Source organism: Rattus norvegicus, chromosome 16 (assembly GCF_021556685.1).
Source record: "Rattus norvegicus strain SHRSP/BbbUtx chromosome 16, alternate assembly SHRSP_T2T, whole genome shotgun sequence".
NCBI lineage: Eukaryota > Metazoa > Chordata > Mammalia > Rodentia > Muridae > Rattus > Rattus norvegicus.
In genome coordinates this window covers 66,668,675-66,696,635 of record NC_141549.1, presented here as the reverse complement: position 1 = coordinate 66,696,635, position 27,961 = coordinate 66,668,675, and the positions used below count along the sequence as shown (strand labels likewise).

The 27,961-nt window shown below is 44.9% G+C and overlaps 3 protein-coding genes across 3 annotated transcripts in view; 1 reads left to right on the top strand and 2 right to left on the bottom strand.

Annotated features, from left to right (window-relative positions):
- Erich1 (glutamate-rich 1) overlaps nt 1–27,961 on the bottom strand; it is a gene marked incomplete at its 5' end in the record, with an annotated part of 52,793,804 nt that overhangs the window by 16,967,728 nt on the left and 35,798,115 nt on the right.
- On the top strand, nt 121–21,049 carry Ppp2cb (protein phosphatase 2 catalytic subunit beta). Its single transcript, NM_017040.3, has 7 exons — nt 121–268; nt 11,951–12,160; nt 13,036–13,209; nt 16,414–16,503; nt 16,623–16,784; nt 18,496–18,614; nt 20,369–21,049. Exons 1-7 carry the CDS (start codon nt 167–169, stop codon nt 20,439–20,441), a joined length of 930 nt encoding a protein of 309 aa, NP_058736.1. The 5' UTR covers nt 121–166; the 3' UTR covers nt 20,442–21,049.
- The window catches only part of Ubxn8 (UBX domain protein 8), a 22,269-nt gene continuing 15,146 nt past the window's right edge, over nt 20,839–27,961 (bottom strand). Inside the window, exons 6-8 of one of the 2 annotated variants that reach the window (XM_087587920.1) lie at nt 27,497–27,538; nt 24,456–24,530; nt 20,839–22,941 (exon numbers count right to left, since the gene is read on the bottom strand). In XM_087587920.1, the coding sequence (XP_087444046.1) occupies nt 22,771–22,941; nt 24,456–24,530; nt 27,497–27,538 (288 nt within the window). In that variant the 3' untranslated portion in view covers nt 20,839–22,770. 2 annotated transcript variants of the gene reach the window in all.

Sequence of the window (27,961 nt, the reverse complement as noted above, 5' to 3'; positions counted from 1 at the left end):
GCCCCGAGCGCGTGGCCGGGGGCCGGGCGGGGCGGGCGCTCCCGGAGGCCGGGGCCGGCGGCTGCCCGCTGGGCTTGGGCGGGGCGCGGGCTGCGCGCTCCGCGGCTCGGTGGTCCCGCCGGGGGCCGGCGGCGGGGGAGGCGGCGGGGACGCGCGGCTCGCCGCCATGGACGACAAGGCGTTCACCAAGGAGCTGGACCAGTGGGTGGAGCAGCTGAACGAGTGTAAGCAGCTGAACGAGAACCAAGTGCGGACGCTGTGCGAGAAGGTAGGCGGCCCGCCGCGGAGGCGCGCGCGGGGGAAACGGGCCCTGGCCCGGCCTGGAGTGTGGGACGGGGTGCGGGACCCCATCCCAGCCCCCGAAAGTCAGGCTGCTGCAGTCCCCTGGGTCCACGGGCAACTGCCCTGAAAGTCGTTAACACCGAGACTTGGTTAGCGTGGGGTCGTTCGCAGGTGAACCGGGCCCTTCGAAAACCGCGGAGTGCATGAAGCTTTTGTTTGCAGACTAGTGGGCGTGATGGCAGGCAGAGCTTTCTCCCAGGCTGAGTTTGGTGGAGGCAGGTGAAAAAGGCTCGGTCTTGACGGGCGACCGGCTCTTGAGAGTGATTTCTTTTTCAGGAAGAAGGCAGCAGGTGTTGAGTTTGGAAACAGCGTTTACTGGCAAAGATAACTGGGATGTGTGCTATATTTATGAGAGACCACGTTACAGAAAGTTACTTCCATTTTTACCCCCGTGTACGTACACACACACACACACACACACACACACACACACACACACACACACACCCCCAAAAGGATTGTGTCCATCTGATTTGCAGGCATTCCTTTCTTGGGATTGGGAGTCGGGGAGAGACGTAATAACCCTTAGTGTATTTTTCAAGTTGACCAAGTTAACTACTTAACACAGGGGAGTTTCTTTCTTTCAGTAGAACTGTGAAGAAAATGGTGTTTCTCCCAAAGAAACTGTGTTATCGTCCCAGTTAGCTATTCCTCTTGTGTGATAACCCGTAATTTCCTTAGGTCTTAAAGGTAACCCTTTGGGTGATCTCTCTCAAGCTGGAGCACCACTGAGCTGTCTGTCCAGTTTGGATCTTGAGTCAGTCAACCTTTCTGTAATTGTGACATCCAAACCTGATGATCTAAACCGAGAGGTGGCTGAATCAGTTTAGTGTTTCCGTTCGACATCCTAATAATTTTAGGACACGCTCCTACAGAAGGTTTTACCAGGGCTGTGAAGTATCGCACTCGAATCTTAAGCTCTTAGGAGGATTTATGAGCCTTTTAAAGGTTTTTTATAAAACTCAGTTTCTAAGTAAGCTGGATTACCAGTTAGTAGCAGCATACAGTGTTGTTGTTTTTTTGTTGTTTTTGTTTTTGTTTTTTTTTCTCTTTTCTTTTTTTTTTTTTTTTTTTTGGAGCTGGGGACCGAATCCAGGGCTAGGCAAGCGCTCTACCACTGAGGCATACAGTGTTCTTGAGCTGACGTCTTAGGCTGTGGGTCTCTCTTCGTAGCATATCTGCACCAGTTCAGAGTGTCATCCACTTCTTTTTTTTTTTTTTTTTTTTTTTTTTTTGGTTCTTTTTTTTTTTCGGAGCTGGGGACCGAACCCAGGGCCTTGCGCTTCCTAGGTAAGCGCTCTACCACTGAGCTAAATCCCCAGCCCCACTTCTTTGTCCTAGAGCCCATAGGATGGAGGTGCTAGTGGGAAAAAATGGTTGGCTTCATGCCCTCTTCATGACTCTGGTATGCCTTTGTGGGCACGTGCCTGTGTATACCTGTGTTCCTCAGTTTTCTTCCACCTGGTGGTCTAGGCCCATTTTATAATAGCTTTAAAGATTTATTCTTTTTATTTTTTTCGGAGCCGGGGACCGAACCCAGGGCCTTGCGCTTCCTAGGCAAGCGCTCTACCACTGAGCTAAATCCTCAACAGATTTATTCATTTTTAATTGGGTGTCTGCATACTTAGTGCTGAAACCTGAGGAAGGAAGCCAGCCAGGGGTGTCATATTTCCTGGAGCTGTCTCTGTAAGTGGTGGTGAGCCACCGATGCGATGGGGGGGTCCTAGGAGTCACTTGTTGGCTTAGTACAGGTTTTTAACCCCCGAGCCACCTCCATCCCCTGTTTAAGTTCAGCCAATCATAATTCAGTGCTGCCCCATGGCGAGCTACTGCCAGTCTCTGCACATCTGGTGCTTATCTGTGAGGCAGGGATGCTGCTTAACAGTCTTCTGGGTGGGAACAATCAAGAACTACTCACAGTCCTTACTGGAAGACGCCCTGGGTGAATGTTGAATGAGAAAGGATGCGCTTTGGTCTTATTTCGGGCGGGCGTCACTCTTGCTTTAGTGAGATTTCTGGTGATTGTAGTTCAATGGAGATTTTGTGTACATTGTGCATTTCCCGTTACCTTCAGCACACAGGTTACCAAGTTTACAGCAGTGCTGTAAAATAGACACCATTTATTTGTATGTGTGTGTACGCATGCATATGCAGGTGCATACATGCATTATGTATGCTGTGTTCGTTCGTGAGTGCACATGGGGAGGTCAAAGAACCGCTGGAGGAGAACACCACTTATGTGGGCTCTGAGGATCACATTGTAGTCTTCAGGTTTGAGCACCCAGCATCTGTGCCATTTCTTGGGCTAAAAGAGAGTTAGTTACTAACCTTTTTTAAAAAGAGAGGGCCTCACTGTGTACTCCAGCTCCCTGGAATCTTCCACCTTGACCTCAAACTCTGCCTGCCTCTGCCTCCTGGGCACTGGGGTTAAAGACATGTACCACCATGCTTAGCCCAATTCTGTTTTTTTCGATTTCATTTGCTGTACCACTCTAGGAAGTGACGTTATAAGGGGATGGTTTCCCCCCCAGATGTTAAATTCCTATTCTGATTTAGCTTGGCAACTGAGGCAGCTGAAATCAAGGTGAGAGTGGTTGTGGGAAAGGCCCTGTCCTGGGTTGAGGCAGCAAACCTCAGTGTCAGAGGGTGAATGACTGCCAAAGCCCCTACACAAAGACATGTCAGGCTTTGAAGTTAATTTGTGTCACTGTAGAATTGTTGGCCTAGAACCGGGAGGCCTGCCTTCTGAGACCACAGGATCCATACACTCACCTCTTTAGCATCCAGCTTTGAGGCTAATTGTGACACTGCTTCTGGGATTCCTTCCACTGTCGGCAGTATGCGCACGACAGCTTTTAGAGATGCTGTGCCACGCTGCCTAGGTCTGCCCAGGACGTTCTGTGACTAGAACTATATTTATCTCTCGTCTTGGGAAAACTTAGGAAAAAGATTGACCTGTTAAGATTTTATTCTATAACTGAAGACGTTTGCGATGACCCATGGAGTGTGGGAGGGGGGCTTGGGAGGATGGGGGTGAGGACCTGGGGTGTGGGGGTTAGGCTACTTTCTGTGTTGACAGATAAAATCTATTTTAGTCTTTAATCAGAAAATATTGTTATTGGATAATTTTTTGAAAGATTTGTTTATCATATATAAGTTCATTGCAGCTGTCTTTAGACATACATGAAGTGGGCATACAGGTGGTTGTGAGCCACCATGTGGTTGCTGGGATTTGAGCTCAGGACCTCTTTTTTTCTTTTCTTTTCTTTTCTTTTCTTTTCTTTTCTTTTCTTTTCTTTTCTTTTTTTCGGAGCTGGGGACCGAACCCAGGGCCTTGTGCTTGCTAGGCAAGCGCTCTACCACTGAGCTAAATCCCCAGCCCCAAGCTCAGGACCTCTTAAAGAGCAGTCAGTGGTCTTAACTGCTGAGCCGTCTCTCCAGCCCCTGAATAACTTCTTGGCTTTATATGTGATATGTAAAATATACCTATATGTGGAAAAATTTACACATAGATAGATCAAGATGTTTACTTGTAAAATTTGTTTTCGTTGAATAGTTTTATATTTGAACAACTTCCAGTAAATTTTCCTTTAGTTTTTTGTTGATCACTTGGGGTAGTATTGCTTCTAGTGCCAGGGATCAATAGACGAGAGAGAGCCCATCACTGAGCCATTCTGTGACCGACTTGGTAAGTGTCTTAGTTAGGATTTTACTGCTGTGAACAGACACCATGACCAAGGCAAGTCTGGACAACATTTAATTGGGGCTGGATTACAGACTTAAGAGGTTCAGTGAGAGACTTTGTCTCAGAAACTAATATGGAGGCTCTTGCTCTCTCCTGCCCTCTCGGTCCCTGTCCCTTCTCTCCCCATCTCCCCACCCCCTTCCATCCACATGTGCATGGCTGACCTATCCTCTCCTCTCCTCTCCTCTTGTTAAACCTCTCCACATAGGGGAAAACTAATATGGAGACCAGTAAGGACACCTGATGGCCAAATGTGCAGTCCAGTCTGTTTCAGTGGTTCCGAGGTTGGTGTATCTTTACGGCATGGTCAGTGTGTCGTTCCTTTTTTATGGCAGGATAAAATCCGTGTGGATATAGGAGAGGGTGGTTGCTTACACAGTTACTACTGTTTGAAATCTGGTTTTGATGATTTTTAAATGTGACATTTTTAGGTACACATTGTAGTACCCACCTGTACCTCTGCACCAAGAAGGCTGAGACAGGAGGACTGTGAGTTTAAAGTCAGTCTGGGAACACAGTGACACTGTCTCAACACAAGCAAAGAAGACAGTATTTTCAGATAGAAGCGCTGGTCCAGAACTTGCTTTTAGAAATGTCAGCCATGGGCTGGAGAGGTAGCTTAGCAGTTAGAGCAGTGGCTGTTCTTCTAGAAGACCTAGATTCAACTGTCAGCACCTGCCTAGCAGCCCAACTATCTATAACTCTAGTTCCAGGGGACCCAGTGCCCTCTTCTGTCTTCCTCAGGAACCAGTAACACAGACATATGTGCAGGCAAAACAATGCTGCACATTATAGTCAGGTAGCATTGGAGCTCCTCCTCCCCCATTTATCTTATTTATGTACAAGCTTGGGAAATGTGTTGCAAGATAATTCGATCACACTTAGAGCACCAAGATTTGTATTAACTGAAAAACCTGTTTCTAGCTGGGGTGTGGCTCATCCTTTGCACGTGCCTTTAATCGAGAGCTTTCTGCTTATTATAAACGGGACCAAATAAAGTCAACTGGGTCCAGAGGCCGAGAAAGCAACCAGTTGATGGGAAATGAACATAGGAAAAAAGCCGAGTAAGGAAGTCAGGAAGGTGGATACACACAGGAAGTGGAAGGGAGGGGACATTCAGTCTGAGGAATTTGTGGAGAAAGGGAGCTGCTTTTTCCTGAAGAGGAAGGTCGGCGGGTGCTTCCTCTGCGTATCTGAGCTAGCAGACTTTCACCCCAGCATCTGACTCCCAAGTCTTCATTGGTAAAATCGAACGATTGGAATTTTGTTAGAAACAACAGAGACGGGGCTGGAGAGATGGCTCAGTGGTTAAGAGCACTATCTGGGGCTGGGGATTTAGCTCAGTGGTAGAGCGCTTGCCTAGGAAGCACAAGGCCCTGGGTTCGGTCCCCAGCTCCAAAAAAAAAAGAACCAAAAAAAAAAAAAAAAAAGAGCACTATCTGTTCTTCCAGAGGTCCTGAGTTCAATTCCCAGCAACCACCTGGTGGCTCAAAGCCACCTATACTGGGATCTGATGCCTTCTGGCGTGCAGGGACACATGCAGATATACATGTGCATGAGAGCACTCATGTACATCAAATAAATACATGTCTGAGAAAAATAACAAATACAGGAGAAAGATAACATACATTTTATTTTGGACACAGTTTTGCCTAACAACCATTAACTTAACTCGTTTGTTTGCGGTTTGCTTTGTTTGTGAGTTAAGATCTCACAAGGTAGCTGAGGCAGGCCTATAACTCACTATAGAAGCAAACACCGTACAAGCTCAGGTTGGTCTCCTGAGTGCTGGGAATGGGGGCATGTGTAGCCATGCCTTGCTATAAACCCAGCTGTGTATGATACTTTAAACCTTGGTCTCTATCAGTGTGGAATGATGGGGTGTTTGTAGTGTTTTGTTTACATTAAAGCATCCTAGGATTAGCATCCTAAACATTTTCTGTTTCTCTTGGTCAGTGCACACATCTGTAACTTGCTTTGTAAGCAGCCATGTTGCTTGGCATTGAGACCCTTGCTGTTGTTAAATCCAGAGGGCTAATTTCCTTGTTTTAGGGGAGTGGAGTTGGCTAGAACTACAGCTCAGTTGGTACAGTGCTTTCCCTGCAAGCATGGCCTGGGCTCAGTCTCTTTCCAGCACTTTATGTTGGTGTAGGAAGGGAGCACCATGCTTATTAACTGCGAAGTTTTTGGTTAAGCTGGGCTTGTTGTGTGGCTATGGCTGGCCGAAAGCTCCAGATCCTGCAGCTTCAGCCCCCTGAGTGCTGGGTTGTACTGCCATGCATGACGTTCCTCTAGGGCTTTTCATTTTTTAGACTTAGTTTTATGTATGTGAGTTCTGTGCCTGTATATATGTCTATGTATCAAGTATGTGCGTAATCCCTGTAGAGGTCATTGGATCCCCTGGAACTGGAGTTGCAGATGGCTGTGAGCCACCACGTAGATGATAGACACTGAGCCTGTGTCTCTGCGAGGGCAAGTGCTCGTAATCACTGAGCCATCTCTTTATCCCTGCTGTAGACTTTAAACCTCCATGTAAGAAGATTTGTTTCAGAGGTGGTCCGTTTTTGCTTTCTACGAATTTGCCTAGAGTGTTAGGAATGAGTGCAGTAGCTGTCCATTCATGTGTAGAGGGGAAGACTGTGAGTGCAGTCAAAGGCAAGGATCATGGCCTCGGGGTGTGTTACAGCAGCCACTGGGGGAGTCAGTTAAGTACACACTTAGACCCAAGGCAGGTCTTACAGAGATGAAAAGAAAAGAATGGCTGGCCAGTGCCAGTGTAGTGTCGGCAGCGGGAATTCTGGATACCAAGTTATGTCTCTACCAACTATGGGGGTTTTGGGGTTTGGTTTTATTTTTGTTTTTTGAGACAGGGTTTCTCTGTGTCACCCTGGATTAAGCTGGCCTTAAAATTCACAGAGATCTGCCTGCCTCTGCCTCCCTGGTGCTGGGATTAAAGGGTATGTACCACTGCCCAGCTGTCAACTGTGGTCTTATCTGTGTCCTGGAAATAATCAAATTTCTTTTGCTGCATCATAGTAAAAACACTAGATAATTACATTCTTAGAGCTGCTTCTGACTCCTTTTGTGCATATGTTATGAATATATTTTTCAGGTGTTTTTACTATATTGAGCAACTTTATCACTCTAGAACTGCCTCAGAGGCTTGTTAATTAGAATAAACCTTCAGTTAACATTGTGTGTGCACATATACACACATACAAGTAATTTCAGTAATATGGTAATGAACACATTCGAAGAATCAATCCTCAGAGAATCAGGTGAGGGGGGGGGAAACCCAGCCATTTTTACTTTATACACGGGAAAGATGTGACTTCATGCTCTAGAGATGCAGGTTCTAGACACCTAGTCTAAATAAGGATAAAGACCTTAGGTGACATGGTTACCTGGTGCCATAAAGAGAATCTTTGCTTCCTTTCATTCCTACTAATCATAGCCAGTAGCGAAAGTCTGTGCTCCACTGTGTTGATCTAAGCAGCTTTTGAGTGAAAAGTTAGAGATCTACGCTTGTGAATTTTACAGAAATAAGAGGTTAGAGCTCCTGTCAAAATTGGCTTTAAAACAATCTAGAACACTGCTGTTGGAATAGCTGTCCCTGAGTAGAACTGCTTCAAAACAGAAGAAAGAGGGTGGGGTGTGGCTTAATGGGAGAGCACTCTCTAGAATATTCAATAGCTTGGTATGCCCAGCTGCTTAGGTCAGGCTGAGGGCACAGTAGCTTAGCTATTTTACAGTGCTTTAATTGCTAAACTTGTGTGTGTGTGTGTGTGTGTGTGTGTGTGTGTGTGTGTGTGTGTGTGTGTGTTGTCTTTGAGACAGACTATGTAATGCTGGCATTCCTAGAACTCACTATGTAGACCAGGCTGGCATTGAATTCATAGTGACCCACTTACCTCTGCCTCCCGAGAACTGGGATTAAAGGCGTGCACCACCACACCCAGCCTGACACGCATTCTTGATGGAGCAGTCTTTCTTTATCTACTAGTTTTGAAGAGAAGTCTGCCATCTGATTTCACACTAAGATTTATTATTTTAACTTGACATACGAATTCACCAATGGGTATACAGTGTTTATGCCAAAGATTTCACCAGAAAAGTGTGTGGAATCAAGTCAGATGCACTGTGAGTACTCTGTCTTTAGCACGAGCTAAAAGGAAGGTGCATGCCACAGCTTGAATGTGGAGGTCGGAGGACACCTTTCAGGTGCCCATTCTCTCCCTCTATTGAGTCCTGGTGTCACCTCAGCTCAGCAGGAGGCGAGTGCCTCAGTCCTGAGCCATTCTCTAGCTCCCAAGTTTTAGCCTGCTGCAATTTTGTTTTTCTAGTCAGTATCCTAAATCAGTGCCTTGAACTACTACAGTAGAACATTGAGTTGCTAGAAAATTTTGAGTTAATAGAAATACCTGTCTTTAGAAAATGGAACGATGCACCAGTTGTTTACACCTGTATTCCAGCCAGCCCTTTGGAAGTGGAGGCAAGGCATCCTCCACTACTTAGTGAGAGGACCCTGGTAGCCAGTTTACTAATCCCTTACCAGTCGCTCTGATTGACAGCTGTGTTGTTCGGTTGTTCTCGGTGGCCTCTGCTGGCAGACAAGTGTGACTTGACGACTTGGCTGCATATTTTGTTCTGTGTGGACCCCAGCAATTTGGTGACACATGTGCAACAGCAAGATGGTATAGAATTAGTTACTGGCCAGCTACATACTCAGTGATGTTTTTGTTTTGTTTTTAAGTTTGTTGGTTTTTTAATTAAACAGATCATGTGGGTTTAACTTGGCATTTTTTTCACATATAATGTCATTAAGATCTAGTATTCCCTTCTCTGGACAGACTACGTTTATTTTCATAAGAATCTAGAAGAGAAGTTGCCTTTTTCAACAGTGTAGTGTTAGCTAGTGGTTAGTTTGTCAAACATAGCAGAAAACCCAAAATAGTCGAGGTTTAAGCAAAGGAGTTGGTCAGCTGAAAGATCCAGGAGTGAAGGGGATACGGACCATGCTCTGGTTAAGTGCTTGCTCTACCCCTGGGCTCACCCCCGGCATTGATCCAGCCACCATTACTCTTGAAACAGAGAGCTGGGGTTGCAGTTCAGCTGGTTGTGTGATTGCCTAGAGGGCACAGTCCTAGCTTAAATTCATAGTATTCAAGTATTTGGGAGCGGAAGGCAGGAGGACCGTCCTAGGATGCATAGCAGTTTTGAGACTTATCTTGGCTGCGTGAGACCTCATTTTAAAAAAAAAAGTTCTCTGTGTTAAAACTTTGAACAAGGGCTAGAGAAATGGCTCAGTGGTTAAGAGAGCACTGACTGCCCTTCCAGAGGTCCTGAGTTCAATTCCCAGCACCCACACAGTGGCTCACAACCATCTGTAATGGGATCTGATGCACTCTTCTGGTGTGTCTGAAGACAGCTACAGTATATACTTACATATAATAAATAAACAAGTCTTTTTTTTTTTTAGAACAAACAACTCATGTTATAAATGCAAAAATAACAGAAAATTGTGGTCACTTATCACATTAATAAGTCAGTAGGAGATGATTGGGAGGCTCTGCCAGGTGAATTGGCTACTACATTGGGGCTAAAACGAGCCCCTGGCTGCCATGCTGGCTCTGTGGTTAAGAGTGCTTGCTACACAGCCTCGAGGACCAGAGTTCAGACCATGTCATCTGTGTTACAGGCTCAGGAATCACTGAGACCTGTAAGAAGCTCTGAGGGATCTGACATGGTCTCAGGCTTCTAAGCACACACAGGCATGAACACCAGCACACACACATTCACATACACTCACAGACAAAACTGAACAGAATCAATTCTTTTAAAAAGATAAGACCTTGACCAAGACAGGCTACTAAAACTCCTCAAATCTCATGACTGAGAACTTGAGAAGGGGAGGCAAAGCCATCTATCTCAGTCAAGTTGTAGGCCAACCTGGGCTTCTTGGTTTGTTGTTTTGAGGCAGGATCTAACTAAGAAAAGAGTCTCCTGACTAAAACCACAGACTGTTCTGGAGCACACAGTGTTGTGCTTCGTGTTCAGGTCGTGCTAAGTAGATTCATGGAAAGGGAGGAGTGGGGTCACCTGTAGACACAATCCAGGAGAGTTTGCTAGTACTGAAGTAGACACGATTAACACGAAGTGAGTCGTGGAGCTTAAATCAGGTGTGGAGAGATACTGGCTGGTGTGCAGCTCAGCAGTAGATTATGTTTAGCATGCGTAAGTCTCTGGGTTTAGTCTTTAGCACCGAACCCAAAATAAATAAAGGGAAGGAACTTAAAACATCAAAGCATTAGACTCAACTTTTTTGAAGTCCTGGCATAGTGTCAATTGAATATTAATCATGGATTGTAGCTATACGCTGCTTGAACGTTGAGTCGTGTTCTCAGAAGTTGAAATTCGTCAGTAGGCAGTTTTGCCATGAGAATGTCATGAAGGGTAGTTAAGCCCAACTTAGATGTGGCACAGGAGAAAATCACAGTCGGAAGATGCAGAAAGCACAAAGATGTGTGAGGTTGCCGTGGGCAGAATTCAGCAGAGCGTTTCACGCGGCTTTTAAAGTTCCACAGAAATGCCCTAGCGACAGTCACCTGTGTTTACCTCACATCTGTGGTACATATAGAATTGCATGTGCCTTTTACATCTGGTCACCCAGTAGACTGGATTTTCATATCGGCATTACTTCACGTTAACCAACGGACAGCTTTGTCACTGGGGAGACAGTGGGAACATCTCAGGACCACTGTTGTCCGTGGTATATGGTCCACCATGATGTCATTAGGGCAGGGCAGGGCATGACCGTCTCCAGCAGTAGCAACACAAATCAGTAAAGACAGTCGTGAACTTGGGAAAATAAATCTGAGTAAGTGGTGAGTTCCGTATTTGTCATGGAAAGAAGTCGTTTGGTTTATTTGGGGGCTTTTTTGAAACAGGTCTCCCTGTGTACCCGTGGCTGGCCTGGAACTGGCTGCGGAGGTGAGGCCAGTCTAGATGACATCCATCTGTGTAGCTCCATCACACTGGAGCCTCTCACTGCCCTCAGGCCCCACACCCGGTCTCTGGTCCTCTCTGTGCAGTGCTAAGCAGCCGTCGTCTACTTTCTACCTCTGTCGTCTCTTCTGGACTCGGGAGTGAGTGAAGTCATCTGTCTGTCACATAGCTTCTTTGGTTAAAGCGTAGATTACAGCACATATCGGTGCGTTGTTTTTATTGTTGGTTCCCACTTACTCTACCTGGTTGGGTGTGCTGTGTTATATCAGCTCATGCTTAATGGGCGCTTGGATTATTTGTACTCCTATCAGCACCTGCTGCACCTCCAGGGGACCTGAGTTCAGTCCCAGTGCTCCTGTCAGGTATCTCATGACCACCTGTAACTGCAGCTCGGGGATCAGATGCCTCTTCTGCTTCCGCTGGCACCTGGACACATGGGGCATACACAGACAAATAAATACAAAGTAAAAGTAAATCCTTCGGGGTTGGGGATTTAGCTCAGTGGTAGAGCGCTTGCTGAGGAAGCGCAAGGCCCTGGGTTCGGTCCCCAGCTCCGAAAAAAAAAGAACCAAAAAAAAAAAAAAAAAAAAAATCCTTCAGCAAAAGAACAGTGCTGCATGGACACTTGAAACAAATTTCACTTTGATTCCTACCAGCGTCACGTAAGGGTTCCAGGTTCTCCATGTCTTTGTAGATATGTCATTTCTGGCCTTTGCTATGATAGCTGTATCTCGGCCCATCCCTTTGTAGGGTATTGGTTTACTTTATACTCCCAAGTGGGTTTCCCCACATTTTTTTTTTTCAGTAGGTAAGAAATGTTAAGTTTGTAACCGAATATTTATTTTCCTTTTTTAACAGGCTAAGGAAATTTTAACAAAAGAATCAAATGTACAAGAGGTTCGCTGTCCTGTTACCGTCTGTGGAGATGTGCATGGCCAATTCCATGACCTTATGGAACTCTTCAGAATTGGTGGAAAATCACCAGACACCAACTATCTATTCATGGGTGACTATGTAGACAGAGGATATTATTCTGTGGAGACCGTGACTCTTCTTGTAGCATTAAAGGTATGATTGATGAATGTGGGGCGGGGGTGAACTTCAGAGGAGGCCAAAGGCAGAAGAATGTGCAGCATGAATCATCTTTAATTTCATGGTGCGTTTGGTCTTAAATAATAGTTGGCTTTCCATCTTTTAAAGAGAGAGGAAAGTCTATGCTTAAAACTTCCGTCTATTTCTGATGAATGTGTAACTCATGGTTGTCTATAACTGAGCTCTGGAATTATATTTAATTACCAACCTTCATATGGAATCATTAAACAAGTGTTTAATTCACGGCATGGGAAGCCCATTGCTCCTCTGACTTCCTGTTTGTACTGCCCTGCACTCCACACGTCTGCCTTCAAGATCTGCTCCTTTCATCCCTGTGTTGACTGCCGGATGAATCTCAGCTCCTGTCTATCTTGCTACTTCCCTGTTCCCAGAGTCCTCTTTGATGTCACACAGTCACGAGAGTCAAGCCCATTAAACGCTGCAGCTCTCCTGTAGTCTGTCTACATTACCTGCCTGTAACTCACAGCAAGAGTGTCTCCCCTCAAAGAACATTTTTATTCATGCTCTACTCTAGGCTTTTCTGTTTCTTTCTCTAGTTTCCCCACAAGATTGCTCTGGCTGCTTCCTTCTTACTACTCCTGCTCAGACAAATGCCTAGGACTTCTAGATTTCAGAAAATTGCATATTCATAATGAGATGTCTTAGTAGGGGACCCAAGTCTAAGCATAAAATCCACTTGTTCTATATATATCATATGTATATACCCGTTCTTAAATTTAATTTAAAAATGGACAAAAGAATCCATTTCTTAAAGAAATGGATTCGAGGTTAAAGGTAACAGCACTGGAGAGACGTGGTTGTGTGACGGGTTTCTTTTCCTTGTCTTCCAGGTGCGCTATCCAGAGCGTATCACAATATTGCGAGGAAATCATGAAAGCCGGCAGATCACACAAGTATATGGCTTTTATGATGAATGCCTACGAAAGTATGGGAACGCCAACGTGTGGAAATACTTTACAGATCTCTTTGATTATCTTCCACTTACAGCTTTAGTAGATGGACAGGTGTGTGTATATGTGGGTGACGGTGTCTTGCAGAAGGAGGTTAAATGTGGGAGAACATTTACTATCAGGCATCCAGGATCTGTATTGACAAGTTATGTAAGTCTCTGTCTATTCTGATTAATACAGTGCTGGGGAGTTAAACCTGGTGCCAAGCCAGGGCGCTGCCCCTGGGCTACAGCCCTGTTCATGATTTGGTTGGTTTGGCGGTGGTGGGTTTTGGGTTTTGTGTATGCCTATTTTGGAGGGAGTCTCACTCAATTGCTCAGGCTCAGACTTGACCGTACTTTCAGCACAGCTCAACTCTCCTGCCTTATGTTCCCAAGTAGCTGGGGTTCTAGGCTTCAGTCACCAAGCCCTGCTTCCCCTGCCTCTGGTCTTCTGGCCAAAGAAGATGTGTGCCCTAATGTGTGCTCTAAAAAACAAAACAAAACAAAACAAAAACAGTGTAAATAAATGCTTAAGTCTTGGGGCATATATATTATTAGTAACACAAGATGTAATTGGAAATTGTGCCCATATTACTACGTTCCCTGGTTACCATTAGTAGCTTTTTATTCCTATTTTCATGATAACTACAAACATAATATTGTATATTATATCTTTTTTATCAAGAGGGATCTCTGTTTCCAGCATAGTAAGTTTTAAGGCATACATATAAGACATTACACAGGTTTCCTAGTTCACCATTTAGAGGCTTCACAGTGAGCTGATTTAAATTCATGTACAACACACAGAATAAAACTTGAATGTTAGCAGGTCTTTAATCCCTGCACTCAGGCAGCAGAGACAATGGATCTCTGAATTCAAGGCCTCCCTGGGCTAGAGTTAGTTCCAGGACTGACAGCTGCACAGAGAAACCATGAAAGCACAGCGCTCTTGAAGGTGTAATGGATACTCTTTGGCTTGCTAGTCTGAGTATAATTTTGGATACTGTAATAATTAAAATGACAATACTTTACCTATACTTGCTAATGTGAATGAAAGTTATTAAAATTTTTCAAGTAATTGAAGTAAAGTCTTTTAGCTTTAAAGTAATGAAATTAATTTAGAAAGATAACAGTAGTATTAGTCGTCTATCTGATTTTTAAACTTGGTCCATACATTGGTAGAACTCTTATGTATTTCTTATACTATCCAGCATTCTCCAAACTCATTAGTCTTTACTGTTTTTGAAGTATTTATAAGAAACAAAACAGCCAGCATACACACACCATTGTGACAGGCTATCATTTATGAAGTGTTATCACTGGAAGACACAAACACCTCAGAAATGAAGTAGATAGAACAAGTGGTGCACAGAGTCCTGGAAGGGAATGACAAGCTTAGGTCACACGTGGTGTTCAGTATATGGGTACCTAGCAATCAGATCTGCCTATTGTATGTGCACGTGTGTGCAGACGAGCCTATGGCGGCTGGAGGTTGCTGTCCTAACTCAGTTGATGTACATGTTGATTGGTGAGATGGGTTTTTCACTGATTCGTGTAGATAGCCTGGCCAGAGCCGCCCTTATGTCTCCAGCTTCCCAGCACTGAGCCTCCATGCAGTGCTGTGTGCCCGGCTTCTTACATGGTGCTGGGCTCCAGTCCCTGCGTGGCAAGCCTTGACTGCAAGCCATCTAGAACCAGGTCTGCTTTGTTAGGTTTGGGTTTAGGAGATTTTATTTTTGATACATTTATTTGCAGGGGAGCGAGGGAGGTTGGCCTACGGCAAAATGAAGTTGTCATGTGCTGAGCCATCTGCCAGCCTCCTTAAATATGTCTGTAGGCCAAGTATATGGGGCTTTAAGGAGCATGGAGCTGGTGGGAAAAAATGGAAAACTTGAAAATCCTCACAGATAGACATGATGTGCGACTATGATCCCAGCACTCGGGTTTCAGAGCTTCCGTGGCCATATGTTTTATCTATATAAGTTCAGTAGCCAACCAGATACCGCAGGCACAGAAAGATAAAGTGAAACCGATTTTGGTGGGGAGGGTGTCCTATATCAGTGATTTAAAATTCAGTTAAGAATCATATAGTGCTAAATGTTTTAGAAGATCCATTAACAGTCTTGTCTATTAGGGAAGCATGAGAAACCTCGTCAGACTCAGGAGAAAAGGCTGATGTGCTCACGTAGACTCATTCAGGAGCTCTGGGAAGAACTGCTGACGCCTAAGTTAGCCTGGGCTACATCCATAGCACATACATTGCCCCTGCCAATGAGCTGCTCACGAAAATCCTCGTTATTCTCTTCCTTAGTCTAGTCCTTGAACAGAGGGTAGTCCTGAGGAAAAATTTAAAACGCTTATATCATCCCACTTTATGTCAGAGTCCTGTAGGTGCACTGTCTACAATAAAAGGAACGGAAGACAACTGGGGAGGTGGCCGAGGGTGACCAACACCTTCTTCCTAATTTGTAAACACATCAAGTACTTGTTTGCAACCATGAAGATTGGTGCTTAGATACCTAGCAGCCATGGAGGGCACGGTGCCCGCCTGTGACCCCTCTCCTGGAGATGGGATTCCTGGAGTGAGCTAGCCACAGCAGCAAGCTTTCAAGCAAGAGACCCTGCCTTGGTGAGGAAGGTGGAGGGATCAAAGAGGGACATCCACTACCAACCTTAGGCCTGCACATCTGTGTGCACCCACTAACAGGTCTGCATATACATGCAAACTACAGGTCGGTGTGCAGAAGTGACCCAGTGAGTAAAGTGTAAGGAGAGAAAACCCTAACAGTTGCCCCGACCTCTGTGAGATGTCTTCCACATCATACAATGAGGAAGGAATTAAAGGTGATAAGCTCTATAGAGAAAGTGTGTGAATGTGGGGATGTGCTCAGGAAATCTGAGGAACACCAAAAAGCTCATTGTAGTCAATACCAGAGTCAGGAGGATTGATGTTGAGAGACAGGAGTGTGAGCGGACGCAGTGACGGTGGTGAGCATCCTGTGCTGGGGCAGCAGCAGCCCCACTCTGGAGGCACTGGACTGCATGCAGAGGCCTCAGACCCCGGACCACAGCGGGGGAAAGGAGAGCCCTCAGCACTCGCCGCTGTGGTTACTGCTGGTGACCTGATCCTGCTTTGCGCTGTAGCTCACAAATCTTCCCGTCAGTAATACCATTGGGAAGGAAAGGCTGTCATGGCCGACGCTTGTCACCATTGCTTACTGTTCGTTAATTTAGCAATTACAAGTCAAAAACATGTTTTTCTCAATTTAAAAAACAGATATTCTGCCTCCACGGTGGCCTCTCTCCATCCATAGATACACTGGATCACATAAGAGCCCTGGATCGCTTACAGGAAGTTCCACATGAGGTAAATTTGGCAGTTACTTGTTGGTTTTGATTTTAAGGGAAAAAGTGTAGTCACGTGTGGGAAGGGTAACTCAATTAAACACAACTCATAGTATATATTTGTTCTTTATCCTTGTCCAGGGCCCAATGTGTGATCTCTTATGGTCAGATCCAGATGACCGTGGTGGCTGGGGCATTTCTCCACGTGGTGCTGGCTACACATTTGGACAAGACATTTCTGAAACATTTAACCATGCCAACGGCCTCACACTGGTGTCCCGTGCTCACCAGCTTGTAATGGAAGTACGTACTTTTCCTGCACATTGACCTGCCTCTCACGGTGTCTGCGTCTCTGATAAGGCTTCGTGCGTGACGCAGACGGAAGGAGCCAGAGCCCATTGCCAAGTCCAGAGCTCCATGGTTCTGTTAAAGCCATTGTCTGTTGTAGCCAGTGCTTCAGTCAGAACATTTTCATCTGTATACTCCTACTCAAACCCTTGAGTCAGATGATTGTAACAGTGTTTTAAGTTTTGCAATGTATATAGCTTAATCCAAGTTACCCAATCTGGTGTTTTCTAAATCTGGGCATGTTGGGTGCTTGTAATCCCAATATTTGGGAGGCCAAAGCAGGAAGGGAGCATGAGTTTCATGCTGTCTAGAACATATAAGGAAATACTCTGAATTAAAATACCTTCAATAGGGGCTGGAGCGAAGGCTCACTAGGAGCACACTGCTCTTCCAGAGGACGCTCAATAGAGACTTAATTGATCTCAGTAGAGACCATTATTACATGCCACTTTTGAGGTACACATTGTAGAGTGCTGTGCTGTGTCCTTGGTACATTTACCAAGGAGGTTTGAAAGCTGTTTGGCCACTCAGTTGAGGTGGCAATTGCTGGACTTTTCCTGTTGTGTTAGCTTTGTCACTACTAAAGGAATAAAGGAGAACAGAGCCCCTCTAACCAGCATTAGTGCTTTAAGAAGGCAAAACAAACGTCACCAGCCTAGGACAGGCCAGGAGTGAGTGGGGTAGGAGCGCAGTCAAAAGCACATACACGTAGTGGTGACATTAAACTTCATTATACCAGCAAGCACAGATGTCAATGTGACTGGAAAAAAATGGATGACTAAGCTTTAACATTCTGAAATTCTGAGACTCCAGAATTGGAAAACAATCAAATTTCAGCTATTTGAGAAAAACTGAAACCTTTAACATAACAAATTAAAGGATGGAAATGCTGTGTTATATATCGAGTAAATACTGCCTTACATCGCATAGTGTGTAGTGTGAGTCGGCAGCTCTGACACAGGTGACCATTAGAGACTGTCGAGGTCACCAGTGAGCATCGGCTCAGCCCTCCGGGAAAGCATATTCTATGTTGTTACTTGCCTAATGCTAGCTTGAAGACTTGTGTAGCAAACTTTAGAAGCCAGGCACGTTTCTATCGAGTCTCAGCACTTGGGAGGCTGGGGCAATTGGAAGTTTGAGAACAGGGTAGCCTAATAGCAAGATTCTTCCTCAACAAAAAAAGAAAAACAATAAAATACTTAACAAAGTTTATGAAGGAAAATGGGGAGGTTACTATCTTTTTCTGAGAAATTGAGTTGTATACTCTAAGTTAAGATCTAAGTGTGGGTTAAGAAAAGCTATATGGAAAAAAAAAAAGAAAAGGAAAGAAAAAAAAAAAAAGAAAAGCTATATGGACCCAACTACTCTTCCAGAGGTCCTGAGTTCAATTCCCAGCAACCACATGGTGGCTCACAACCATCTTCAGGTGTGTGTGAAGACAGCTACAGTGTGCTCATATATAATAAATGAATAAATCTAAAAAAAAAAAAAAGCTATATGGTTACTGAGGTGTATAATAGAATCCTGTACCTAATAATTGTATAATATTCTGGGCACTTGTGTAAACTTAGATCATTGAAGGTAGCATAGCCACCGAAGTATTTGTGATTTGATCTGTGTCAAGATTGGGTTTTATAATGAAACAGTGACCTTTGTCATGTTGCAGGGATATAATTGGTGCCATGATCGGAATGTGGTCACCATTTTTAGTGCACCCAATTACTGCTACCGCTGTGGGAACCAGGCTGCTATCATGGAATTAGACGACACTTTAAAATACTCTTTGTAAGTACCTTTGCATTGTAACCGCATGTAATGCTTTTAGAGGGGAAAGCAGGTCCTGAAGACAGACTTAGGGGCTGGAGAAGCGGCTTAGCAGCTCACTCTACAGTCATGAGGAACGGAGCCCAGCCCCCACAAACACCTCTAACTCCAGCTCCCTTTTCTGGCTCCCGCAGACACCTGCACACCCATGTACATAGATTCGTCATACCCATACACACATGCATGCATGAATAAAAAAAGTCTTGTAAAGACACATGAAAAAGCCCTACTTGTACAGGGTAGAAGGAGTGCAGACCGTCTTCCCTAACTGAGCTTGAGAACTTTAGTATGCCAGGTACGTAGGCCACGGCCTCCTGCATTCTAGTTCACTGCTCTGCCACTGCTACTCAGGCTGTCCTGGAACTTAACTGTTAGACCAGGCTGACTTCAAATTCAGAGATCCTCCTGCCTCTGCCTCCCATGTTAAAGGCATGCACCAACACTACCTAGCTCAAAAAAGTAGTTTTTACTTATTTACACTTTATTGAAATCTCCCCAAGAGCTAACAGCTAATAGAAAACCATTTAAGAGACCCTTAAGCTGGGTGTGGTGGTAAAAGTTCTTACCTAGCACTCGGGAGGCAGAGGCAGAGAGGATGAGTTTGAGAGCAGTCTGGGGTAAGCTCTACATGAGTTCCAGGACAGCCAGGACTACACATATACCCTGTCTCGGAAAACAAACAAGAACTCAGACAAACAGAAGAACTCGTCCACTACAACTATCCGGGGCTGGAAAGTGTTGTGGTTAAAAGTACAGGCTGACCTCCCACAAAATGGCAGTTAATTCCCAGCTCCTACACCGCAGCTCACAGCCCTCTGTAATTTCAGTTCCAGGGGATCTGACACCTACTGACCTTTGACCACTGACATTCATGCATGTATTCACACACACATATGTATTCACACACACACACAACACACACACAAAACAAAACTACAATTGACTCATTTTAGGTTTAGTAAAACATTTCCTACTGGGAGATGGCCTTATTGGCATTCTGCTTACCCTAGCATCCGAAGCCCTGGGTTCAAGCTTAGCACTGTGTAAACTGGCCATGGTGATGCAACCTATAATCCTGATACTTGGGAGAAGGAAGCAGGCCAGCTTGAGTTCCAGGCCAGCACATGCAACCTTATTTCAGAAACACTTGTAAAATAAAACATGTGCTATATATGATGTCACTTGCATGCCTATAATCCCAGTACTATAAGGTAGAGCCAGGGAGACCAGGATTTCAGAGAGAGCCTTTACTGCAGGTTTTGGCCACTGTAGGCTATATGAAGCCATGTCTCCACCGCAACACACAAGCTTGGGGCTGCGTCCTGGTCCTGAGGCTGTGAATGCTTGTGTGTGCCTGTGGTTACATCCTATTAGGGCTGCCTGCAGAAGGAAAATCCAGTGGGGTTTATCTCAGGGCAACAGTGTTGATTTAAAATATGGGAAAGTCAAATATTAATGTTATACTGTAATAACATTAATATTTAAACAGACAAACAGCAATTTTGGCAGGAAAGGCACTTGGTAAAATTCAGTGTTCTTTTCTGCCAGGCACTAACAGACATGTAAATTTTCACCATGGCCATGAAGTGGTAACAGCTAATGATGAGTTTGGGGTCATCCTAGCCACATGGGGTGCACCATAGCAGAAAGCTACAGAAAGGAGGCCCTGTCCGGCCCATGCCTCACTTGCTGACCATTTTCTCTGTCACTTTTAGTCTTCAGTTTGACCCAGCACCTCGTCGTGGAGAGCCTCATGTGACCCGGCGCACCCCAGACTACTTCCTATAAATTCCTCCCCAGGACCTGTCTTTGTATGTTGAAGTATACCTGGCTTTTTAAAAAATATATATACATATATATATTTAAAAACAACAGTTATCTGTGTGTCTCTGTAACAAATTGTGCTATGTCTTGACGTTAAAACACATCATGGACCAAAACGTGCCATACTAATGGTGAGCCATCAGCACGGTGTGAACTTGAGTCCACTGTCCTAGCCGAGTCAACCAGGCAGCCGCCTGCCCGCCTGCCTGCTGTAGTAGCCGTCCTTCGTGACTGGTTAAGGGAAAGGGTCACTGGTGGCTTCATCTCCTTTGCGCTTACTTGGAAATTTAGTTACAAGTTTAACTGGCATGGATTATAGAGTTGGAGTTTTATTTTTAAGAATTGACAAGCTGACTTCCACTTAAATTCATAACCCTTTATTTTGTTGAAATGTATGACTAACTGAAGAAGAGATTCTTGGGAGTATGTTGTCATAACACTAAGATTTCCTTTCAAGTTTCCTGAACTGAATTACTGTTGGATGTTGACCTGCACATTCTGTATATTTGTCCTGACAGTGTTGCATCCTCCTTGCTGTACTGAACAAATAAACTTCCCAATTTAGAGAGACATTCTAATGTGATGTGCATTCAATGGAAGTATCGCCATTTTGGAACTTGATACAGATACTTAAAACTGTGGCTGGCTTTCCCCCTCGCTTTAGGCTTTTTAGACCTTGAACCTCCTTGATTCTCTTGGCTCTCCTTCCGAGGGTATGGGGCACCCTGTCTGGCCAGGTATCTGCTGTGTAATAACAGTAAACAGCTGTGCTAACATAACTTACATGGTATAGTTAGGGACTGGGGATTATCTCTGGTGGGGCATTCACCCCAGGCCCTACATTCAGTCCAGGTTATGTACAACTACAGAAGAAATGCTCACTTATCGTTTACATTCAAATGCAAAGTAGTCAAGCATTTGCTGATAACTTCTAGGCCATTGAAAAGGCATTTTTCATATATCTAAGCATCTCATTGAGTCTGCTTTAATAACTGTAGATGAAGTATAACACAAACTTTAAAAGCTGATTGTCTCCTTTGACCTAGAGGTGGGAATTGACCTGTTTGTTGTTTAGTAGCAGTGGTAATGATGAGATTCCGAGGTCATGCATACCATCGCCAGGGTTTACTTAACATCTGTCTGTAGAGTGATTTGAAGACACACACCACAAGTAGAGCCTTGGGTAGTTTGGAAATTGAAGGATAGAAATCATGGGGGCTGGGAAGGAGCTCAATTGATATAGCGTACTTGCCGTGCATGATGAGGCACAAGGGTCCGTCTACCGGTTCATTAACGGGATGCAGTAGCTCAGCTTGGTAATCCCAGGATCTTGGAAGGGGGCAGGAGAGGATCAGGAAATTCAAGGCTACATGAAACTCTCTCCAAAAAAATTAAGAAATATACCTTAAGACAGACTAAGGCAGCAGTTGTCAACCTCTGTAATACTGAGACTGTTTAATACAGGTCCTCATTTGTGGTAATACCCAACCATGAAATTATTTTGTCGCAACTTTATAAATAATTTTGTGGGTTGGGGATTTAGCTCAGTGGTAGAGTGCTTGCCTAGCGAGCGCAAGGCCCTGGGTTCAGTCCCCAGCTTCAAAAAAAAGAAAAGAAAAAAAAATAATTTTGCTACTGCAGATGGTCTTAGGTGCACCCCTGTGAGAGGGTTGTTTGGAGCCCCACAGGACCCCACAGGTTGACATGCTCTGCTAAGGGCATCAGTACACACACAAACAACAGCTCACATTTCAAATGCACTTAGAACAATGGCCTTGTTTACTGCAGTTTCAATATATTCCCCAAAGTTCATGTAATACAAACTTTATCTCCAGATTTAAGTCAAAATTATATAGGATCAGTTGGCTGTGGAATTTCTTTAAATTTTTAGAAATACAATAGAATCTACATTCCTCCTTAGATTTTGACTGAATTGTGAAATACTATATGGTAAGGTAGACTCAAGCAGAAATCATAGTTCTTACATAAGCTAGGGTGTGGTGTGGTGTGGTGTGGTGTGGTGTGGTGTGGTTTGGTTTGGTTTGGTTTGGTTTGGTTTGGTTTGAAGATAGTCTAATTAACTCAGAAATCCTGGGAGTTGAGGCAGTAACATCAGATGCCTGCCTGTCTTACGATATGTGCTTTTTACCTCTTCACATTATAAGATGACAGAGACACACACCATCACATGGCGGTCCTCATCCGCAGTACACGCCTGTGGACAAGAGGAGCTCAAGGTACAGCATGGCTTTACTGTGAACAGCACTGTGTTGAAGGACTCAGGTACTTCTCCTTACTGGCTGCTCTGCTCTCTCTCTTCCACATTAAGTACAGTATCCACAGTTATTCCTATGTCCTCCAGTGACGAGCCTCCCCCCACTTCCAAAGGCCTTCTGGGAAAGGAAGTGGAGAGGCCGTATAGGGATCTGTGGTACCCAATTTTCATCATCCAGTCAAATAAGACCTAAGAGGCAAAAAAAAGAAAAAGTATCAGACTGAAACCACACACGTTCCTCCAGAATCTTTGTCACTGTGGCACTGTATAGCTCTGTCATTCTGAAATCCAGTCCCTAGGAATGAATAAAAAGAAATTTCCATATCTTCCAAAGAAATTTTTTTAGACTTTAAGGGAGAACAGTATGTCATGAATTTGGAGATAGGAGAATCTTAGATGTCTTTGTTCCAGAAAATTGTAGACCTACTGTCATAATAGTAACAAAACCTAATCCATAAATGAGATGAAAAATACTTAAAAGTTCGAGAAGAAGCCAGGCATGGTGACACACACACCTTTAATCCCAGCACTTGGGAGGCAGAGGCAGGTGGATCTCTGAATTGGAGGCCAACCTGGTCTACAAAGAGTTCCAGGACAGCCAGGCTGTTACACAGAGAAACCCTGTCTTGAAAAAAACAAAAACATTTGGGAAAATTTTTGGATTGAAATCACTAAGAGGCCTTGTCGAAATTGACATGTTTTGCATACCTGAGACAAAGTCTGATTCACTGTGGGCCTTCCCTGTATTGTCCATAAAGATTACCATATACACACTGGGTTTGAAGTTCAGCACCACCAAAAAGAAAGAGAAAATGTTCATACCACACCCAGCTGGAAACATTTGCCTCAAAACATGACACTTTAAACAGACCGTGTCTGCTTCACAAACAGAAAGCTGAGTGTGGCTGACTGCATTGTGGCTGTAGTCCAGAGCTAGGATCGGAGACTTACTGGAACCAAAAGTTACTGGGTCTGAGACCAACCCTGCAACAGCAAGATCTTGTGTCTCAACAACGAAAGTCAGACAAATGACAGACATAATTTCTCAGGGAGTCTAAGTATCAAATCATGCAACCCAAGCCTTAATTTGCCAGCCAGCAGCCCAGGAGCCACTGCTGATCTATAGAATAAATCTGTATGTCATAACTTTAAGATGGTTTTGGAAGTATTGGGAATTGAACCCGGTTTTATACATGCACTGAGCACACACTCTGCTACTTAGTTCATAGTAAGTTGACAGTGGTTTTGAGACAGAGCCTCCCTAGCTGGCTCTGAACTCACAATCTTGCCAGTTGTCAGGTCCACAGCCCCTGCAGCAGAAGCATTACACTCACATTACACTGCAGCCCCAATTAAAACTTTTTAAAATAAGCTGCTAGGTGTGGTAGCTCATGCCTAGAACCCAGTCATTTGGGAGGCTACCACACAGTGAGTTCCAGGCCAGACTTGACTACAGAGTAAGCACTAGATACCCATCAGCTTAAATGTAGCCAAACAGCTAGGGAAATGTAGCTCAGAGATTATTCTTTCCTAATATGAAAAAAAGAAAATGAAAGGTGAAAACAATGTTATGTAGAGATCACAATTCTCTCAAACTGCAGTGCAGAACCCTCAAATTGTGTGCTCTTGACTCCCACTGCATTTGAACACACTGTTGACCAAATTTCGTAAGACGCTATTTCTGAAAACACTGATTTCCTTACCTGTGAATTCCACGACTTGAAAAATCTTCTCCTCAAAAGATGTCCACTTGGGCATCGGAGGGCAACAGTAACCACCTGTGAATTAGAAATGTCAGCTACAGTGGTCACCCACTCCAATCCACACACAATGCCCAGGCAGGAGGATGGCACATCTGAGGCCAGCCTAAGTTACAAAACAAGACCTCAAACAAAGACAGAACTAGAACTAGTTCCAGGCGGAACTCTACTGTAGCCTGGGCATGAGGCTCAGCTGGTACAAGAGTGCCTAGCAGCACAAGGCCCTGGGTTCAGAACCCACCACCCATGCACCACACTGTGGAGAATATTTCCTGTATTGTATGGATGCACCACCTGTCAATTTAAAAGCCTTTGGCCTATAGCGTGGGCAGGAAACGGAAGGTGAGAGACATCCAGGAGACAGTATTCTGGGATAGAGCCAGGCTGGCAACCCACCTGGGAAGATGTAAGGAGACGGACGCACGGCATCTGAATGCGGGTAACCAGCCACGTGACAGAATGTAGGCTAAAATGATTGGGTTATTTCAGCTATGACAGAGTAAGGCCTAGCTATGAGAGCAAGGTATTTATAAATAATATTTTGAGTCTGCATCTTGTTTCTGAGAGCATGTGGCTAGGAGGAAGAACCCGGACCAATTTTACGCCACACATGGTGATACAAGCAGTTCCTAGCTACCAAGATGGAGCCGAGAGGGTCAAACGCTCACGATGACCCTACAGGGCTGGGGATTTAGCTCAGCGGTAGAGCGCTCGCCTAGCAAGCTCAAGGCCCTGGGTTCAGTCCCCAGCTCCGAAAAAAAGGAAAAAGAAAAACAAAACAAAACAGCCATCTGTAATGGGATCTGATGCCCACTTCTGATGTGTTTGAAAACAGCCACAGTGCACTCATATTAAAAAAAAAAATCTTAAAAAAAAACCTCAAAGCTACCTCCGCCATGACACTTCCTCTAACAAGGCCACACCTCCTACTAGTGTTAGTGCCACGCCCTATGGCCAAGCATTCAAACACCTGAGTCTACGGGGGGGGGCCTAACTATTCAAGCCACCACAACCGTGGATGTCCAAAGAATGTATCATAACCCTGGGAACGTTAGTCAGCTGCTATGTAGGTGCTGGAAACTGGGTCTTCTGGGAGAGCTTAACCATCTCCCCTGCCCCTGGGCTTTGAGGTCCTAAATGCTCAAATACACTCAGTGACATAGTCTCCTTTCTTTCTTTTTTTTTTTTTTTTTTTTTTTTTTTTTTTTGGTTCTTTTTTTCGGAGCTGGGGACCGAACCCAGGGCCTTGCGCTTCCTAGGCAAGCGCTCTACCACTGAGCTAAATCCCCAACCCCAGTCTCCTGCTTTCTTACGGATCAAGATGTAGAGCTCTCAGCTTCTTCTTCAGCACCGTGTCTGCCTGCACGATGCCATGCTTCCCACCATGATAATGGACCGAACCTCTGAAACTGTAAGCTAGCCCCAATTAAATGTTTTCCTTTATAAGAGTTGCATGGTCAGGATGTCTCTTTCCAGCAATAAAACCCTAAGATAATGGGCATGCATGTGGTGCACAGACATACATGCAGGCAAAACATTCATGCATATTAAATGATTTGGGGATATTTTATCAACTAAGAAAGCATGTCCCTGCATTCTCAATTGTTCTCAATTGCTTCGCCAGGAGAGCGGGATATATAAACGTTTGTCACTTGCACACCTGCCCAAAAAGGCAAGTGCATTGGGGGAGGTCACACAGCCCTTAATGCCAAAAGGCAGCACAGAGAGATGGACCAGGCACTGTCCTGGTGCTGCTTGGTTCAGACCAAACGAATAAGTGTGGCATTTTGCATAATCAGGAGCTGGCTGCTGGAGCCGAAGCAGAACCGCTGCACAGAGAGAACGGCAGAGACAGAAGCAAGCTCGAGGTCAGCAGAGGGCAGGGAGGCAGAGCAGTGAGAGCCGAGTGGAGAGACCCAATGGTGGGGAAGTCGGGTTGAGTCAGATGAGCTAGCTGAAGGACTGCCCCCAGCAAACAAACAACAGCCTTATGCTATACAGATGTCTCCATGGCATGGCCCTCTACTGCTGTGTCCCACAGTGGGACCCCTGAAAGCTCCACAATGAAATCTAAAAGAAAAAACAAATTATTTTAAAGGGGCCGAGTGCATGTACTGCTTTTGCAGAGGTCCTGGGTTAAGGTCCCAACACCCACCTCAGTTGAAGCACAATCTCATGCAACCCCATCCTAGGGGATTAATGGCCTCCCCTGGCCTTCAAGGGCTCCTGCACTCATGTGGGACACAAACTCTTGCAGGCACATATACATACACAGTGTCTGGACTGCTTTTAATTTATCTATGAATAAGTTTTCAGATTTTCCTAAGATATTCAGATAGCAATCTTTTTTTTTCATTTCATTTTTTCGGAGCTGGGGATCAAACGAACCCAGGGCCTTGCGCTTGCTAGGCAAGCGCTCTACTACTGAGCTAAATCCCCAACCCCTCAGATAGCAATCTTAAACGTTAGAAATGTGTTGACAAGATTAAGTTTCTTAATTGTGCATGGCTGTTTCAAAAAACTTTTCTGAGGAGTTTAATGGATGCTGAACTCCTGAATGGGATACAGACAGTTCTCTTTCTAGGCATGCTGACTTACAACTCCATGGTTCAAAAGACATGTAGTCCCCACATCAGTCACCTGTAACTAAGACAGCCAGTAGCAGAAAGCAGGACAGTCGGTGACAGCAGGTGCAGAATTCAGCCCAGCCCAGCAACCCAAACCATTCTTTAATCACACAAGCAGCTGCCGGCTTCATCGGCTTCATCGTAAGTGGAGAATACAGCGAAGCCCATTTCATCGCTGCTGTTAGTAAGCCAGGCTGGACCCTCCCACTCCGCAGCCTGATCTCAAGCACACTCAGCGGAGCATCTGATGCCATCCTCAGAAGAGACTTGACCCCAAGGCGGCTGCAAGGACCCCACTCTTCCCCCTAAGCCCACGGGACCTGATGTCAAAGGAAAGGGAGTTTAAGAGAAACGTACCCCTTCAGCTGTTTCTGATGGTTCTTCAGGTAAGTCAGGAACCTAAAGAAATACGAAATGGAAATATGAAAACTCTGAGGAAGAACCACGTACAATAGGCCACATGCACCTGAGTTTAAAAGGCTTCTTATGTACATCTCTCAGACCTTTACAGCAAGGCTGGGCCTGGAGGCTCAGTTAACAGTGCTTGCTGTCCAGCCTGACCCAGAGTTTGATCCTGGGACCCACATGGAGGAGAAAGAACCAACTCCTGCATAGTTATCCTCTGCCCCACACATGCACACACACACTCACATACAATAAATAACTAATGGTTTTTTAAGTGCACAATGAAGCCTTGAGTCCTGGTACTCAGGAGGCAGAAGCAGGTGGATCTGAGTTTGATGCCAGCCTGGTCTACAGAGTGAGTTCCAGGACAGCCAGGGCAGCACAGAGAAACCCTGTCTCAGCAAACGAAGGCAGGAA

Bases quoted from the DNA above. Each gene is read 5' to 3' on its own strand.
- Ppp2cb (NM_017040.3), top strand. From the start codon at position 167: ATGGACGACAAGGCGTTCACCAAGGAGCTGGACCAGTGGGTGGAGCAG. The intron at 269-11,950 runs GTAGGCGGCCCG...CTTTTTTAACAG, and splicing joins TGCGGACGCTGTGCGAGAAG to GCTAAGGAAATTTTAACAAA. The intron at 16,504-16,622 runs GTAAATTTGGCA...ATCCTTGTCCAG, and splicing joins TACAGGAAGTTCCACATGAG to GGCCCAATGTGTGATCTCTT.